The 20054-nt window shown below is 39.5% G+C and overlaps 1 protein-coding gene across 1 annotated transcript in view; it reads left to right on the forward strand.

The window, feature by feature from the left end:
• The first annotated feature begins 3071 nt into the window (after nucleotides 1–3071).
• Nucleotides 3072–20054, forward strand: part of Vegfc (vascular endothelial growth factor C) — an 89709-nt gene continuing 72726 nt past the window's right edge. The window contains exon 1 of the mRNA XM_090354167.1: nucleotides 3072–3274. Coding sequence (XP_090210293.1) covers nucleotides 3125–3274 — 150 coding nt within the window. The 5' untranslated portion in view covers nucleotides 3072–3124. The remainder of the gene's footprint in view (nucleotides 3275–20054) is intronic.

Here is a 20054-nt window from a genome sequence, read left to right on the forward strand (position 1 = left end):
CAGGCAGGAATTGAAGGAACTGAATTACTCTTTGACACTGAGTTTCCTGGAGCCTGGGGGAACTTCTCTACTAGAGTCTGAACTATTAACAACTGGATCTCAACTTCTTGATCATACATGAGGCTTGTCTCAATACCTTGCATCCAGGTCTTAGGATTCTGATTCTCTTCTTTCTTTCTAGAATGGTCACAGTGAATAAATTCTATTCTTGCTTTTCTACAATGCATCTCTGATTTGATTCTGGAAGCAGCAGGTGGCGGGACTCATAGAGTCTCCAGTAACAAAAGGACCACAATTCTAATGGTGCAGCCAAGCGGACTCCAGAGTTCAAAAGTTGAGAATCACTGTTCTGTGGCAAGATTACAAGGGACTTCGGTATAAATCTTAGCCCATTGTCCTCTGCTGTCCCCTTTCCATAGTTTGACCAAAGATTGAAGACAACAAATGTGGCAAATTGATAAATATGCATATGACAGGGAGACAGAGAAAGGAATTATATGCTGAGCATGGGAAGAAACAAATGTCCCAATAAGCCATGACAGACTGAGAGGAGAAAATTTCCAAAAGACAAATAAATATTTCAAGCTTACAACTTATTGAACCAATTCCACAAATGCAGAATAATATTGATGTGACTAAATAACAGTGCATATGAAAAATTCTGGTGGAGCTGAACGCTGGTACCTCATGCCTATAATCCTAGCTACTCTGCAGACTGAAATCTGAGGATTGTGGTTTGAATTTTCCCCAAGCAGGAAATTTCATGATACTCTTATCTCCAATATACTGCTCAAATAAAAGCTGGAGGCAGAGCTGTGGCTCAAGTACTAGCTTTGAACACAAAGGGGACCTAGGGATAGTGCCCAAGCCCTCAGTTCAAGCCCCAGGATTGCCTATCCACCCCCACCCCCTAAAAAAAAACTCTGGTATAGTTTGGTTGTCTTTAGAGTAGTTTGAGTCAACAGTGATTTGGCTTTCAGAAAATAAACTTGATCCAAGGCAACATCAACAATTGTGTGCTGTCTACATAAGAAAGATCATTCTCTGCATGCTTTGCTGAAGCACTTTAAGTCCTGAGTCGTGGTCCTAGCAGTGTACTTTATGAATGTAAACATGCAATATGACTGATGAGGGAAAACTGGTGTGTTGTCACGATGGAAAAACAGATATTTTGCTGGGAGGAAAGCTAACACAGCACAAACGTGACAGATTTTTCAGCACATCTGAAGGAACTTATATGTGGAAGTTAGATAAGATGTAGAATACACACTCTAGAAATCAGAAGCTGTGAATAGATGGAAGCAAACACTTTTTAGCAAAGCTGACATTCAGTTAAGGGACTGGACAGCCTTTAAGTTGCCTAGTAACTCTTCAAAAGTAAATATAGGTAAGAACTCCACATTTTCTAAAGATTTGAGTGTAATAAACCATCTTCTCAGCCTGAAGTTTCATAAGCCCGTGGGACTCTGCATGTTCTAATGTCATAAGCCTCTGGTGTCAGAGTATGTAAAGTAGTTTGAGGGGTAGAAGCAAGACTTTTCTTGTTGTTCACATTTTCTGGGTCCTCTGTGATTGGCTTCAACTTACCCCAATGATGCCACCAGAGCCACAGCACAATTTTTCCAGTTGGAAAACGCAGCTAAGTTTCTGCCAAAATCATCTCCTTCCTGGAATATGCTTAACACATGTCATTGTCCCTGTTTATGGTCTTCTTTCTCTTGTAAACTCAACTTTTTACAGAAATTTGACCCTGTGTTTTCTCTTCTCTCCAGGAGGATTCTAGCACTGCTCTTCATCTGCCGGAAGTTGAAGATTCCAGAGGGGTCATTCGCATCTGTCCCAACAGGCAGCATTTGATTCCCACAAGTCTGGTAGCTCTGCCTTGCAGCAGCTCCAAGTTAGGTTGGGGGGGGGGGGGCAGAAGAGAGGGGGAGGGAGGAGGAGGGGGGAAAGAGAGAGAAGAAAGGGGGAGGGGAATAGAGAGGAGAGAGAGAAGAGGGGGAAAGGGGGAGAAAGGGAGAAGAGGAGAGATGCTAATTCCAAGATGACTAAAAACGTTTAGAGCTCCAGGCGGTTTCCAAAATGTGCAGGGCACAGAGGACTTGGCATGTCCAGAGGCAGGGGTGGCCTACCTGCAAAAGAGCCAGCTCTCCCTCTCTCTCTCCCTCTCCCTCTCCCTCCCTCTCTCTCTCTCTTTCTCTCTCTCTCTCTCTCTCTCTTTCTCTTTAGCTCAAGCATACCAACTCTCTCTCCCCCTTCTCCAACTTGGCCGAGCATGGTAAATGGTGGGATCACCAGCCCTGAAAGTGAACTTGTCCCAAGTCTTCCGCAGCTCTCCCCCTCCCCCCCCCAGCAGCTCCTCACCCTCCTCCTCTCCCCCACCCACCCCGCCCCCGCCTCATTCCCAGGAGGAGGGGGAGGGAGGGCGGGAGGGAGGGGCTGCAGGGAAGGAGGCTGGGGAAGCGAGCGGGAGCCGCCGGGAGAGCTTCCGAGGGAAAGTGAGAGGGGAGGGCGGCCGGGCCCGGCACGCGCCCTCCCTCGCCGGCTTTCTCTCACATAAGCGCAGGCAGAGGGCGCGTCAGTCATGCCCTGCCCCTGCGCCCGCCGTCGCCGCCGCGCTGCCCCGCGCGCTCGGGAGGCTGCAGCCCCGCGCGGAGCTCCGGGGCCCCGCCGTCGCCGGGTGCCCCGCCGCCGCCGCCCAACGCCTCCCACCCCGGGCCGCGCCGCCACCGCTCCCGCATCGCCCGGCTCCTTTCACGTCGCGCAAGGGAAGGGCGGAGGGGGACCCGGGCTGCGGGGAGAAATCGTCGGTGAGCGGGGCCCGCCGGCTTCCCGCGAGGCCCGGTACCCGACGCCCGCTCGCCTCTCCCCGGGGTCTTGAGGGCCACGAAGACGGAGATTTGGCAAAGTCGGGACGCCCCGGAGCTCCCGCCGCGCTTCCCGCCGCCGGCGGCGCGCCCAGGGGGGCGGGGGGCGCCCCGGGGAGGAGACCCCCGGGGTGGGGAGGGAAGGGACGAGCCAGGAAGGGGGGAACCTCCAACCTCGCCGGGGCGGCCACGCCCCCCCGCCCTGCCCCCGCCAGCCCACCGGCCGCCCCACTCAGTCCCCGGGCCCGGCGTCCACCATGCACTTGCTGGGCTTCTTGTCCCTGGCGTGTTCGCTGCTCGGCGCTGCGCAGCTGCCCGGTCCGCGCCAGGCGCCCGCCGCCGCCGCTGCCGCCTGGGAGTCGGAACCTGGCTACTCGGAACCGGAGTACGGCGCCGGCGAGGACCAGGTAGGTGCCCCGGTCGCCCCTGCGGATCTGGGGAGCCCCCCCTTCTCCCCTTCGTCCCCCCCTGTCCCCGGGCCGGGGCCCAGACGTGTCGCAGGCGGCAGCGGGACTGTGGGGTACGGGTTTCCGGAGCCGAGGGGAGAGTTTGGATTTCCCCGTCCCGGGTGCCCCGAGTCCACGGCGGAGGCGGGAAAGCAGCAAGCTGTTCCCAGGCGGCCAGTGACGCGGGTGGAGAATGACAGGGTCGCCGTCGAGGGTGGTGGTGGTGGTCGTGGAGGGGAGGGCGGGGAAGCCTGGCTCCCGAGACCTTTCCCATCCTGAGCCGGAAAGGCAGTGCCCGTGGGGTTATTTTTCTCTTGGGCTCCTTCCTGGGGATCTCAAACCGCGCCTGGGACCCCGAGGCTGGTGGGGTCGGTGGAGACTGTTTGCCGGGGTGTTGAGGTTGGGGGAGCACCCGGAGCTCTGGGGAATCTAGAAATGGGTTGAGGGTTGAGGGCTGGTTGCAACTGGAGAATTACCGTCGTTTAGTTCGCCATCTGACCAGGCTTTTTTTTTTTTAATTTTTTTTTTTAAAGTTTTTCCACGTTGTGAACTCAGCACTTGTAAACTCTAGTAAAAAAAAAGAAGGGGGGGGGGGAAACTAACAACCGGAGGCGTACTTTTCCCAATTTGGATTACTTTGTTTTCCAGTATGAAGTGTGTAATTATTCCCCCCCCCCCAAAAAAAAAGATGGTGTCAAGATCCTTTGAAGACATTTGGATATTCTAAAGGAGTTCTCTGACCTAAATGTGTTGCACCTCAACAGATTCTTCTGGAGCGTATGCATTTACTTAAAAAGTTCATATCTTACATAGCCATGCTTAGGAGAGTTCGCAACTCCTGAAGAAGTTTTATTATATTTAACACACCGGGAAGTCTGTGTGTTTAAACACTTGCAGTGCCCCTGGCTGGAACCAGACTGCAGTGGTTTATTTAACTCGTGGAAAAAGTGGCAAAGTGCCAAGGGGTGTGTGACACTTGGCTTTCTGTTGACTTTTCTGATGAACGTATACCCAATGGGTGAAAGTAAAGGCCTCCTGAGATTCATTTGAGGATGCATTGAAACCTTTAACTTATGAGGATGCATTGAAACCTTTAACTTACATTGAGGGAAAAGTTAAAATAGAGCGAATAGAGCTCAATATAAGGAGTCGACGGGAGAAAAGTCTTTTGCGTAAAAACAGTGTGTGCAGAACTCAGTGAATTATGAGAATTGTAATTATTTAAAAAGACAGATACATGGGTATGACTAGAGTGATGAGGGTTTCCTTCAGGTCCTTAAATAGCACCGAAGTGTAGTTTGGGACCCAATAAACCTTCCTGTAATTTGAGCCCTTGAAGTTTGCCACACACACATTCACTTTCTGCCTCTACAGTCAAGCTAGCAGAAGTATGACTTAGGAAGGCAACATGTCTCCATCACCTGGTGAGAACTTACTTTAGTTTGCAATGAGTCAATATGAAGATTAAGTAAAAAAGAATTTATGGATAAGTCAGTCATGGATCCACAAGTCAGTCACTCTGGATCAGTCCTGAAAGGATTTACCTTTGAGTGTGTATGTGATTGATGTGTAAGATCTATGAGATTGGACAAAAGAAGAGTTATTTTCAAAGCTGTATTCATTAGTGATGTAATCAAGTTTTCCCTTTACCATGCCAAGTTTCAAATGTTGCTTTTGAAATGTAACTGTCTACTATATCCTGTATGTTGATTGTGGATTGGTGCTCTATAGATGATGCAATGATCTCCCTGATGTCTTGAAACACTGCCTAAATTTCTGAGTTCCATAGACTAGACAAGAGTGTACTATTGTCAGAGTAAACTTCTCCAGTAAGTGAGTAGAACTTTGACAGAGTCATCAGCAAAAATCACTATGTCTCTCCCTAGTGGTATATAAAAGCACTTCATTTAAATTTAGTAATGGAGAACTGGGAAGAACCAATTGTTAGTCTTCTTTAAGGGCCATCTATTTTACTCCTTAAAAATTGTGAAAAAGCTCACATGCTACTGTAAAGCAGGGTTTGCCATCTAGTGCTTCTGGTGACCCCAAAGCTATTCAGATAATTGGAGCTGAAATCATAAAGTGATCCAATGATTTGCAAAATGAGTTTTGGTAGGCTTTATTTGGGAAAGTTGAGTTGAAGAGTTTGATTTTAAGTGAAACCTGGTTTGTGACCAAACAAATGAAAGTATTACCTCAAATGAAGTATAGATATAGAACTTTCTATTCTTAGATGTGGCCGGATTGAGAATATTAATACCAGAGTCCTTTCTATATGTTAAATTTTAGTACACTGGATTGTCTTTCTCTGTTATTAACAATTCTATATACCTTTCTGCATGTTTTGTTTATTTACTGTTTCAACTTAATAACTAGCAGAATTCCTCAAGATACCACCACATGTGCTGATTGTATGTGAATTCTCTGGATATCTTTAATTTTTTCTCCTATTCTGACACCAAGCAAATCTTTAGGCTTGGATCTAAAATTTATAGATTAAATGTATATTTAGTATTTAAATTACAGTTCTCCTATGTAATAAAATTAGATACAATGATCTAATGGGTAATGTCCTTGGTTTTTTTATTTTGTTTTGTTTTTTGTTTTGTTGTTTTTTAGTCTGGGGTGTAAACTCAGGGTCTGAGCACTGTCCTTAGGCTTCCTGAAGACTAGATCTCCACCATTTGAGCCACAGCACCACTTTGGGCTTTTTCTATATATGTGGTACCGGGGAATCCTACCCAAGTGCATGCTAGGCAATCACTCTACCACTAGGCCAAACTCCTGGCTTCCTTGTTGTTGTTTTTTTTTTTATTTTTTTAAAACTCATTTACATAATTGTTTACTTTGCAAAGTAATCTATTGAGCATGGACCATCTTGAAAGTATAGCATTTTCCCTCTCTTCAAGGAGAGATCACATCTCAGGTGAAAAACTAATGAATTTTAAACAGAAAATACTCTGAGAATTAATTACTCTTTTGTTATGGGAGTTGGTATTGAAGTGCTGTCTGATTTTTGACATTTGGGTGAGAAACTACTCTGTGTGACTTTCTTTCTTCCTCTCTCTCTCTCTCTCTCTCTCTCTCTCTCTCTCTCTCTCTCTCTCTTTCTCTCTCTCCCTCCCTCTTTCTTTCTTTCTTTCTTTTTTTTGTTCTGGGAATCTTGAGATGAGATCAGAGCTTGATTTGTCTCTTGGATGTGAATTCCACATGAGATGAACTGATCAGAACCAGAGGTCGAATTCTACTCTCAGAATGACAAGCAGAAAAGGAGAAGTTTGGAAGTGAAGGGTTGTGTGGAGTAACGGTGAATTGTCTGAAGTTTAGAAAGATATTTCGGGTGCTATTGACCATTGAGAAAGTTTCAGAAGGCTAAATGTCATTCTGTGGGTAATGGGGGGTTACTCATAATCTGAGCAGTTGAATAACATAGGTAATAAAGAGAGCATTGAGGTCATTCATGGTTAGAAGACAGAAGGACTTTTACTGGTGCTGTCAGTGGAGGAGAGAAGGAGTTGGAGCTGTTATAGAATAGGAACCCATTGTGAAGATCAGCCTCAGTTAACAGAGTGGGAGAAAGTAACCCAGGCCTCAGTGTTTTACCCAGAGCAAGATGTTGGTTCTGTTCAAAGGATTAGCGTATTTCAGAGAAGATGATGGTTGTTAATGGCTTATCATAACAATTACTCCATGAATCTCTTAATATTTGCCTAGACATAGGACATTGTTTGAGAAGCAAAAATAAGCTTTACAAATTTACATCCAGTTAAGAGAAGACTTAAACTGTGTAGTATACTTAACATACTTGAGCACTTGACAGTTATTACTGCAATCCATATGAAAAAATTAAATGTGTGCATTGAAACTCAAATACATTTTATTCGGGCAAAATAGGCACCACAAACACAGCTGTAACATCTAATCATTTATTCATTTATTTGTAGTTTACTCTGTATATTATATTATGGTTCCTATATTTCTTAGCACAATATGCCCTGCCCCCAGTCCAAACTCTCCCTATCAATCTTGGATACGATGTTCAAGATTAGGAAAGGGAGCTTTTAAGTCTCTTCATTTTCCCTGTATCCATTTATGTTAAGAGGCTCAGGATTTGACTTCCAAAATCCCTTTTCTGAGGAGAGCATAATCACAAACTTGCATCCTTGTCCCTTTTTTCTGAGTTATATGATACTCCTACAGTAGCATTCTCATAATTTTTTAAAATGATTATATGATTATTTTTCTCAAGTTTTTGTCTTGTCAACTTCTTCCCTTAATTTCTGACATTTCTCTATCTAAGTGTGGTCATTAATGAATTTTGACATAAAATGCTCAAGTTATCTTCCAGTTTGCTAGTCACTTCTTTATATATTTATTATATTTATATTTCCATGATATTGATTGATTGATTTTTATATTATTTTTTAGTTGTTGTTTTTTTTTTTTTTTTTTTTTGCAAGGAAGGATGCAGGTCTGGGTTTGAACTCCTGGTTTCAAGCTTGGTAGGCCAGTGTTTTTATCACTTTGGACTTACCTTCAGTGCTCTATACTTATTACTTTTCTATAATGTCTAATACTTTTTTTGCCTTGGCTGGCCTGGAAACTCCTCCTCTTTTCCTGTCTACTTGGGACCATACTCTACCATACCTGACATGTTCTTTGAGATAGGTTTTAAATAACAAAAGTTATTCTGGTCTGGACTTAACTCATGATCTACATATATTCATCTTCCAAGTAGCTGTGATTACAGGCATAAACCACTTGGATCTTGATTTCCAGATTGGTGGCTATTTGTTCCTGAGACAGCATCCAGACTGCTTTAGAAAGCAGACAATTGCTAACTGATCTCAATGGCCTTTTTTTTTTTTTTTTTTTTAAATGACCATGGGTCTCTAGTCTTACCCTTTCAAGTTGATTTGAGTAGAGGTAGGGTAGTAATTATGGAAATAGCCTTTGGCTTTCTAGTTCAGGACATTTGGGAGAAAGGTCTTAGTTTCCTTGTTTTCAATGTGAGATTGACCTAGAAACTTTTGTCAGCTCTTTTTACCATCTTGGGGAAAACAAGAGGCAGTATGAGTGGGATGGCACCTTTTTGTTACTACAGCTCTGCTTTTGCCATAGGCAACTCCAGATGCCCTTAAAATTCAGCTCATCTTCAAGTTTTTTCCTACGCATATGGACGACAAGTATTTTGTAATACTCTGTTGTCATCCTCAGTACCTATAGGTAGGTACCCTGCACTCTGCCAGAGCTTTAAAACTTCATTTTAATTTTGGCTTTCAATGTAGCTGCATAAGATGGATGTTACATTTCAAGATGTTACATTAAAGCTGAGGTACTTAGGATTTATATGACTTAACGAGGAATTAAAAAAAAGGTTGTCTTTTGACTTTTGAAACATGTATGTTCTAGGAAAATGTGGGAATGGGCTTGACCCTTTCAGGATGATGAAAAACTCTCTGTGATCCCTTCTCTTTCTAGAAAAATACTACTCTCCTCTTATACATTGGAGCAGTGTACAAAAGGCAGAGAGACATATATTACTTCGCACTTAAGCCACCTTTTTACATTTATTTAGACTGTAATTCCCCATAATAGGATACATTGAAATGCACACAAACTTCTTTCATGCACTAGAGAGAAAGTGCAGTAAAATAGTAAAGACCCTTTGAGTAAAGATAGCTTATTAATGTCCTAATCTATAGAAGTATTGGAAGGAAAACTGGCTACTTGGAGCCCTAACAAGAGTTTATGATAGCAATATTGTAAGATTACTGAGATTGTATTCACATATTACTAATGATCTATCACAAATAAGTGGTTTAGAAATGAACAATTTCATGGGGAAAAATTTTACTCTCCAGCATATTGTGTTTTATCTTAAACCAGTTACACTATTCTTGCCAGTACATATGGCTCATCTTAAAGGGGTTTACCTTTTGTTACCTATCTGTAATGTGTCAGTTGAGTTACCATTGACTTTTATAATTGAGCAAATACAAAGAATGCACAGAAATTTGTTAAGGTTTTTGACTTATAAGGTAATTTAAAATGACCTTACAGATTTACTCAAAATAGTTTAGGTTTGTGTATATAATTGTATCTTCTGCAAATTATTTATATACATACATTTTATTAAGGTTATTTGATTAGGAAAGCAGAGATTTATTGATTTAATTTGCTTTGTTGAACATCTATGATAGATGCCAAAACATACTTTAAAGTATGTTTGGCTGAGAGATTCTTATGGTTTCTTTGTACCCTGTTTTGCTTTCAACATGACACATGATCCTTTCATGGTAATTCTGAAATCCAAAAGCTCTTTTTCATAAATTATTTGATGATACCACCCTAACATGAATTGACATAGCTATTTAAGGTCACTATCTTCTAAGTTTAAATATTGCATTTTTATGAGATGTCATTCTAGATGCTGCTTTGTTAAGAGGTAGTGCATATTGACATGTATGTACATTTGGTTCCTGACAATTTCTCTCATCTGAGACTCACAATCTCCCAAGGATTTAGAATAAGGGCTTGTATTGTAGAATTTTTCTTGTCCAAATACCTTCTTCATCCGTCATATAAGTCTGTGGGACTTTCTGACAGAAGCTGCAGAAGGAAATTGAGGACACCATATACACTTTGGTAGAAGTGCTTTTCCGACTCTACTTATTAGTTCTGGGTGTGCTGATCCAAATTCTCATATTCAATCCAGAAACATGTCATTTAATTCTCATTAGTGTCAGCTGCAATTAAAAGCAGGAAAAGAACATGGAGTGACAGATGTAGAAGGGTATGGAGTACTCTTGTTTATAGAAAGCACCTGCATTCATTTTTGAGAGACACTACATATGCTCATGAAAAAAACAAATGCAGACAGTGTAAGAGATTTTTTGTGCGAGGGCCATGACCACTTGTTTGGATAGGCTTCTGAGAGTTGTGTGGAGGCCTGGGAGAAGCAGAGCTTCAAGATGAAATGTGAAAACGAGTCGATGTTAATTGCAAGCATGAGAGACAGAGTCATATTTTGGATGTTGAAGAGAAGCAGTGAAATACAGAGGTAAGAATTGCCAGGGATGTTTGGGAAATACAGACAGAGCTCTTTAACTACAGAGACAAGAGCTTGAAAGGAAGCAGGAACACTGTGCAAAGTAAGAAAAGGCAAAGAGCCAGACTGAGTTTAGGGTGAAAGTGATGGGAGCCATTAAGAGCCCTGAATGGTATGCTGTAAGTGAGGGCCTAGGAAGTTTGACCTGTGCCCAAGTGTCTAAAGAAAGAAATTGGGAAATTGGGAAAGAAAGATAGAAAGGGAGAGAGAGAGCGAGAGAGCGAGAAAGCGCACACACGCGCGAGAGAGATCCACCCCTCAGACCCATTCCAATTGCCTTTCACATTCTTTGGCCACCCACGTGTGGTATTCTCATGATTTCTGATGATAACAGTACTAATCACTTTTGATTTATGCAATCACCCATTTGACTCTTCAATCTGAATACATTTATAAAATACATTTATAACAGAGCATGTTGCTATTATGGTTTTCTTTCCAAATAGAGTAAGCAGTATAAACAGAGGTCATGCTAGGATACACACACACACACACACACACACACACACACACACACACACACACTTCTTAATAGCACTTTGAACTATTGGGCTTCCTTGCTAGGCTAAATAGTGCACACAGTACATTTAAGTAGAACTTTAAAGAAAAGTTCCACACTAGACTGAATTATCCACACAGATCTATAATTGAGCTGCAAAATCTTGAAAGAGAAAGAGGTAATCCTAAAAATACCGTTAAAATCTGCTTGAAAATATCTCTGCACATTTTAAGATTAGAAAGGTAATTAATGGAAGAGGACCTAAATAAACTATACTTTTATGGAATGAGTGGTACCAGGACTTGAATTCAGGGCCCAACACTATCACTAGTCTTTTTTCCCTCCCTCACAACTGACACTCTACCATACCACCCATGTATCTTTTCTGATGCATAAATGGATACAGTGTTTCTTGTACTTTTCTGCTGGTGTTGGCTTGAACCCACAATCATTTAGATCTCAGCCTGTTGAGTCACTAAGATTGCAGGTATGAGCCACTGGAACTCAATTAAAATTCTTACAAGTGGGCAAACAAATTACCCCACCTGAGAAATGACCTAATTAAAAATGGATATACTATATTGTAAGAGGAGCATTTCAATTTTCGACTTTCTTTAAATAGCAACAGCAAAGCATTGAAGCATCAGAATTTTCTACAAGTTGATCTTCAACACTTCCCTTGTTTGCACAGATGGGTAGTGTTAAAGGTGATCAGAAAGATGTGGTTCGTGTGACATCCATACTTGTAAAGACATTTATTTTGTAGTTTATTCTATATTAAAACTTCATCCTCAAGTAATCATTTTCCTTTGATGTGGTACTAAAGCTTGCAGTTCTAAGAGGGGAGTCTGGAATCCAAACTCGTGTGGATTTATGTATTTATTCAGGCACAGCTAATGTACTTTGCATTAGTCTTCCTATAGTAGTATCAAGAACACCTCAGTCTTTGTGCTCTGATTATAGTCATAGAACTGTCAAGGAGTGACATAACTGCCACTGGCATAACTGTTGATATAGATATTCTGCATGGTTGAGTAGAATTCAGGTTCTGGATCTTTCCTACAGTTACTGGCATACCATGCCTACCAATGCTACCTGTGTTACCTGGAACATTTATTTTCCTTGATATATAAAATGAAAACATCAAATAATGACTACTTCATAAGAATATATTAGAGAGAGAAAGAGAGAGAGAGAGAGAGAGAGAGAGAGAGAGAGAGAGAGAGAGAGAGAGAGAGAGAGAGAGAAATGGTATATTGTAGACAGAGGAAAAAAAGATAGTATAGAGACAAAGGAAAGGAGAGAAAATGAGTACCTTTCATAAGTGAAGTTCGATATCTATAAACTTTTGTGAAGCAGAAAGAGTTCATTATGAAAATAAAACAATAGTATGAGTCATACTTTAGGCATATGAAGTAGCTGGTTCTTAAAAACCTAAAAATTGTCCATATTTTAAAGATTATAAATGATGTGAATATTTAATAGTAAGTATCTAACATTGATTTCATGTTGAGGCAGAAACAGGGGTTTAATCGTCCGTGGGAAGAGGCTTTGTGCATATTATAGTTCTGCTTGGAACACTTCCCCAACTTCTACTGGGCATTTGGGTTTATGCTTATGGCTTCCCTGTCCATGCAATAATAAACTAAGAAATCTAGGATTATGAGCAGCGCCTCAAAGAACTTCCCACTGAGGTCACTTGAGTAAACACACTTGAGTACACCCAGGGCTTTCTAATACAATGTCGTTTCACATGAGCTCATCCCGAATGTATTTGAAACTTTTCAAACACATTGAAACTTAACATGTTTATTCATGAAACACGCTAGTATTGCCGCTTCAGTCCATAAATATCTCAGATCTTCATTACAGGATTATATAGTCTAAATCTGATGTGATGTCTTTGCAGAGTATGTATACAACGTTGAAAATGTGCCTTGCTGGAAGAAAGTAGGAAGAAAATATAATGGTGTGGTGTGATAGGGTGTGATAGGTGTGATAGGTTAAGGGTATGTGAATTTGTTAGAGGGCTCTCTGCTTCCTCCCAGGTTGATTCGTGTATGCTTTTCTCTGTTGTCAGTGCCATGAACCATGGTGCAGACTCGTTCATTCTTTAGAGGCAAGTGAGGTCTGCTTGGATATTCTGATTTACTCCGAGCACTGCGGTAGATTTTGTTTGATGGTTCCGTTGTGACTTTACTAGTCAGGCACTGCTATGAATTGCATGGTCTCTGTGTACTGAATGAGGCTGGTGAGACGAGGGGATTCAAAATACACAATCGACAATCACAGTTCCCAGCTCTTGAGGAGCTGACAGAGTAACTGTTACTGAGAAGCATCTTGAAAGTATTCACTACATAGGAACTAGTGAGAGTATTTAGGAATTTGGGGTACTTTTTTTGCTCTCTGAATAGGCATTTGAACTCAAGACCTTACACTTGCCTGGAAAGTCATTCTAGTATTTGAGCATATCTTTGTGTCTTTCTTTTTTTTTTTGCTTCAGTTATTTTTTTGAACAAGGTCTTGCATTTTTGCCCAAGACAAGCCTTGTACGGAGCCTCTTGTGTTTATACTCCCACAGATCTGAGATGGTGAACATGTCCAGCTTGTTTGTTGAGATGGGAATCTCACTAACTGTTCTTTTTCCTCCCTCCAATTGTCATCTTTCTGCTTTCCATTTGCCTAGTAGCTGGGTTTACAGGTATATACCAACAAGCCTGGCAAGATTTCCTCTTTCTATACAAATATTAACAGGTACTCATACAACATGTGAATGAATTCACACTTAGTGCTATCTTATGCATACCTATCTCCATGAAGCTACTAGGGTTGGCTTCTTTAAGTGCAGTTTTCACCTTTTATTTCAAGATCAAAGCTGTATGTGATATTAGTGGATATGTATATCTGATCATGCTATTGCATTTTCCTAGTCAAATATTTAATTTATATACTTGTGGAAAATAGTTTTCTTTACAGCAGTTTTGCATTCTTATACTAATTTCCCTTTCTGACAAAAGTGCTATGCATTCAGAGTTCTTTTTCTTTTTTTATTTGATCCAAAATGTCAATAAAGTAACATGACTTATTTAATGTCCTTTCCTGTGTAGAGAAAAACTTCATGAGTTTGATAATACTTCTGGTTCTAAAAAAAAAAAGATGAAAGAAATAAAACAATAGCATATGTGAGTATGTGCCATTCCAACACAAGAAACACTTTCTCCTTGGAACTCACTGGAAATGTAGGAAACTCACTGCTTATCTGCCTCCTCAAACAAGTTTAATATCTTTACTGGAATGGGAAACCCATTTAGCTTACTTAGAAGATGTCATGGTAACAAGCCTCTAAAGGTTTGCCAAGGAAATAGTTCCCATTTTCTTTATTTTCTTTAAGCATATATCAGGTCAGACCCCTACCAGTCTCCCTCTCCTCTAAGATAGAGCTAATACATTTGACACCTAAAATCAGACTGACAGCTTAAAGAAACTGTCATTTAGCTGGATTGGCTACACAGCTGCCTTGCATCCTGTGCCTGCGTTTCTATCATCTTTGGAAAGCCAAGCTCTTTCCTCTCACTAAGAGTTCTTTGGAAGTAGCCAGTTAATATCAAATACCAGATGTTGGCCTGTTTAAAACCACTATAGTTTACTTTACTACAGTATCATCGCCTGCATGGAATATTTTCAATTCTTTCCTTTTGTTTGTGTCTGTTGTGTGGATTTAGTTACTTGATCCTTTTAAAAAGTCTTCTTCCAAGTTTATGTTTTGAAAAATAGAACACTTATTTAGATTCATGTTTGCTTATGGGTCATGACATTAATGACATCCATGAAAAACAAACTAATCCTTTTGCCTCCAAGCCAGATTTTGGTTTCAGAGATGATAGTGATTCATTGTTCTCTTTGAGTCCTTCCAATTTTCTTTTAATTTTGGTATTTTTCCATGCCAAATTAGAATTTTAGGCCAACATTGTTCATGAGTCATGACTATCACAGTTAAAAATTGGGTAATTTGAAACGTCTTTAGATATACAGATTGAGCAAATCATGATGTCATATCATAGATTTGGATGCAAGATTTTCCTCCCTTACTATTGGTAGAGGGGAGGCCAGCTCTGTTGGTATCAATTCCTATTTTGCTGTAGAAAAATGTGTCTTCCTGCCATTTACATATGAGCACAGAATTTTTATTATATTACTGCATATAACATATAGTGACCTATAGCTTGAGGAATTCAGTCACTTAAACCGATGGTCTCTTTGAGATCTCAGATGTATAGAAGGTTTGTAGTTCCATCATGTCTTCCTCTGAAGGAGCTACGTGGTCCTCCTCTCTTCTTATCTTTTCTTCTGTGAGTCCTTTTGATTTACCATGGAATCCATATGGAAATGTTCTGCTTTCTTACAGGCTCCAAATAGCAAAGCTAGTTGTCCAAGGACTGAAACCTCTAAATCCATGTTCTCAAATTTGTGTCTATTTCTAAGTAAAGATTACCTAAGGCATTTTGTGGCAATGATATAAAGTTAAATCACACAGGACAAGTTTAAAGAACCCTCAACCTCAGTCTAGCAGACAGTGTCTCTAATTCAGTTTGATGCCTTGTTGGCTGTTATTAAAGGCACCATTTATGTGGATTGTATGCTATTCTTGTGGGAATGAGGAAGATGTATATATTCATGACAAACCTGAATTAATATTCCAAACCCTCATAGCACTGGAATATTTTCTCCTTTAGGATTGAGGAGACTAATACAAACCTACTATAAGAATATATATATATATCTTTTTATTTCAAAATTGAAATGATCACCTGATATCTTACGTCTGTAACCCTAGCTAGTTAGGATGGTGAGATCTGGAAAATCTTGGTTCAAGACTAACTCTGGCAGAAAATCTCAGGAGACTCTATCTCCAAAATATCCAACCTCAGGCTGGGAGCGTAGCCTAGTGGTAGAGTGCTTGCCTAGCATGCACAAAGCCCTGGGTTCAATTCCTCTGTACCACCTACACAGAAAAGGCTGGAAGTGTTGCTGTGGCTTAAGTGGCAGAGCGCTAGCCTTGAACCAAAAGTGACACTGCCAAGGCCCTGAGTTCAAGCCCCAGGAGTAGCAAAAAAATAATAACCAACCTTAGGGCTGAAGGTGTGGCACAAGTAGTAGGATACCCAAGCAAGCTAAGGGATGGTGAGATCTTAAATTCAAATCCTAATAACCCTAATTTTGTTCCCAGGAAAAAAGAACTGAGGGATTGAAAAGAAATGACATCTCACAAATTATTCATATACCCAACTTAAATCTGTAATATTGAAACAAACTATACATTTTACCATGTTAGCGTTAAATACTTGGTTACTAAATAGGATACATTGAGTTTTAGTAAATATCTCTGTAAAATGCTCGGTCAGTTGGATTTAAATACATCTGGATCCTGTTTAGTTATCACATGTTGACTTGCATTCTGAGGAACTGATAACTAAGAGATAAGTAGACAGTAATCTTTATAAGTCTTGTTGAACAAAATAGCAAAGTAAGTCTCCGTTGTTTTATCCCATAATTTTAAATTACATAATACTCACTTCACATTAGATTATAATTCATGTGGTGGTACTAAATAATTGTGGCTCAGAGGGAGTTTTTTTCTTTTTATTTGGACATATGAAAGAATGGTTTTTCTCTCCAATAGGATTCTTTTCTAGAAGAGCATCCTATTTTAGCTATTTGCCGTTTTCCTAAATGTGTTTTGTCGTTGCTATTGGCATTGTCTTTCTTGCTTCCAATTACAATTCTTGAGTGTTTGGCACCAGAAAGCTTGTGTAATTCCTCACATAGTTTAAGCCATGAAAGTTTGTCAGTAATTGGGTCTACCAGAAGAAAACTGTTTGACTCAATGAGACCAGCAGCTTGTGAGCCACACATCCTTTGTGGTGCAGGAGTTTATCTACTTAAACTTTATTCTGACTAAATGTCAGTGTTCTGCTTATTACATTATGAACAATATAAAAGCCTATTTCCAGAATTAAAAATGTTTAGAGTTTCAAAACTACTTTAGACTTTGCTTCGAATTTCAAGTGAAAGAAGCAAAAGAACCAGGTGTATAGTCACATGCTTATTATAAAATTAATGCACATATGCAGAGTAGCTGTTTAATTTTTCAGTAAATAGCTATTACTTCTTAAGTTCCAGCAACTAGATGTTGAGAAAAATCTGAAGAAAATGGCCTGTAAGATGGCAGGTGTGTAAAGTGTCCCCATTTTCAAAAATTTCATAGTTGTATAAGAATGACTCATTTCTCAGGGTACATAACCAGACAGCATTGAATCTTAACCAAAAAACATCTCTACTTCAAATTTCAAATAACATATTAAGCTTGTATACAATATATCAGGTTTGAAATTGGATAGGGAAGGGGGAAAAACAACATGAGCGCCGGGGGTGAGGAGGGAAATGGGGACCATGACACGAGAAAGGGTTTTAATGTATGTGAAATAATGCACCTTCTGTCTGGTGAGTATAATGTAACCCTTCTATTAACTACAATAAAAATATATGGGAAAAATTATTTTTAAAAATCCCATACTTTTCCTGGAAAAAAATAACATCTTTGTGTGTGGCTAATTACAAAAGTTATAAAGTTATTTTTTAAATCCATATGTCCAGTTATGCCAATATTAAGTATTGAATTATTAACTATTTAAGCATGATGTAAATCTATCATTTAAGATATTAGTTAGTGATAAATATTTTAATAAATACAAATACAAATCCAAAGATGAAACTTCGCATTGAATGCATTTAAGTGTTTTTCTGATATATACAGGCAGAAAAGCCAACTGAACATTGTGTGTCTATTTTTGATGTAGTTCTTGGGCTGGAGTCTCATCTTTGCTTCGTAGAAAACAGCCTTTGTGCTAGAGCCACGCCTACAGGGTCAGGGTCAGCAAGAGATGATTCCTGTCTATCTTTATATGTTTCTCCATCTTCATTTCTTTAGCTCTTTGGGAATGTTTGTTGGAGGCATTGACAAAATCTGTGAACTATACCAGATAGATGTACTACTTTTTCTCCTCACAGACTTGATCATATGTTGTATCTTTTAGTGCAATTTAAAGTTTTAAAGTATTAAACTATTTACTTGCAGTAGGAATTAACCTGCATTTGGAGGCATGGCATGGTACCCTATGGAAAAAGCAAGTTTCCAGCTTCCAGTACAGCTTGTATTGCCACCATGGACTAAATGTGGCCAATATAATTTTAAGAATAAATTAAGTAGAAAACATTTACTTTTCTGCTAGGATTCACCATTCTTATTGTTCCCTGACCTTTCCTAAAGAAGCAGAAATCTTTTTTTAAAATAATTTTAGGTTTACATTTTTTTCCTAAACAGTACTTTTAGACTTACATGGACAAAAACTTTTCATAATTATTAATGTAAGCTCTTGACTATGGAGTAATGTTACAAATTTGTATTAGCACAATCTTCGTGGATGACCTCCAAGGTCAAAAGAAGTTGTATCTTTGTAATCCAATATTCTTACATTATATAACAGTTAGTTAAAATATTTATTATGTTTAAGCCTGTTGTAGAAGGAGATACTGTACAAGAAAGTATTTTATGAATCAGTGCATTTTGATCAGTTGTCATCCCTTTCAACATTCTCTGTCCCCACTGACAGTACCTCGCCCCTTACTTTTCTTAATTTTGTGGGATATACAATGAATTATTGACTACATTCTTCCCCTCTTCCCCTTTCATTCATCTACCCCTTTTTCATTCACCTCACCCCTCCTGTATGAACCCTCTTCCTGGTATTGATTTTGTTTGACTATTTTTGCTTAAATTTTATGTACACATAGAGAAAACATTCTTAAATGCCACATTTTAAAAAAATAACAGTTCAGTCTATTGGTAACCCTATACCTTTGTCCATTCTAGCTGTTAGAAGTGGTAGTAGCCAGGATGATCCCTGACTATCACTAATGGTTTGGAAAATAGTAACTAGAGAAGAGATGAAGACCAACTCTCATAGGATTGAGAGGGAAAAAAAGGTTAGATGAGACGTCTCAGAAGTGACAGGAAAAAATGTGAAACGAAGAAATTTTTGTATGTTGCTTTCAGAAGAATGAATAAAAACCGATTCAAAAAAATTCGGCTTCTCTTGAGTTTGCAAGCCTTCAATTTGTCATTGTAGTCACCAAGAGTGGAAATTAGGAAAGAATGTTCATTTAAACCTAAAACAGCTGGAAATACAATATATGGCTTATAAGCTTATCTCTGCATCTGTCAACAACTGCTTGCAGATGTCACATGAACTGTTTTAACTGCCCTTGTAAAACTCAATGGAATGTTTAGAGGTGACTCAAAAATGTGATTGGCTAGCATACAAAGGATCATCCTGAGAAATGCACTGCCCCACATCATTTTAAATATATCCAAACTCTGCTACACTAATTAAAAGTTTCAAGTTAGCAGTTTGGAGAAAAAAATCAATAAAGATGAAATATACTGTTGTTTTAAATGACTTTTCCTTATAATAGTTTATGTAGTATTATCTCAAGATGTTTCTCTCTTATTTAAACTTTTCTTTTTTAGCAAGTAAACTAGCACTGGAGTCTGAGGCTGCTCTAGTGTAACTGAAATGATTAAAGATTTTGTACTTGACAAGGCTTTTTCCTGTACATTATTTGCTTCTCTTACCCTGTAGGTCAACTTTCCCTCACTCCAGTATAAATGTCTACAATCACTCTTGCCACATTTCTTCCAATTTAGCTGATTGCTATAACAGCTCCAAGCCAGCAGTATTTGTTCAGCAAATTTCCTATGTTCAAAGCACTTTGACCACATCAGTTATTTAAATATGATCAGTTGCAATGAAACTTGCCCTAGTTTGAGGATACCTTACTTGAATTATTTCAAGGATACAAATAAAGTAGAAGAAACAACATTAATTAGAACAATGTTTTGATACATTCCTTCAAAACATCTAGATCATGAATCATGTTTAGTTAGGGTCTTTACATGGGGGTATCAACCATTTAAATTTCTAAGGTTGGTCATAGTTTTCCATTTCTTGATATTTTTAAGTTTTTATTATTAATTTCATATCTTCAATTTTACAGGTTGTCTTACTTAACTT

The sequence above is a fragment of the Megascapheus bottae genome, chromosome 20, assembly GCF_031878675.1.
Source record: "Megascapheus bottae isolate mThoBot1 chromosome 20, mThoBot2.hap1, whole genome shotgun sequence".
NCBI lineage: Eukaryota > Metazoa > Chordata > Mammalia > Rodentia > Geomyidae > Megascapheus > Megascapheus bottae.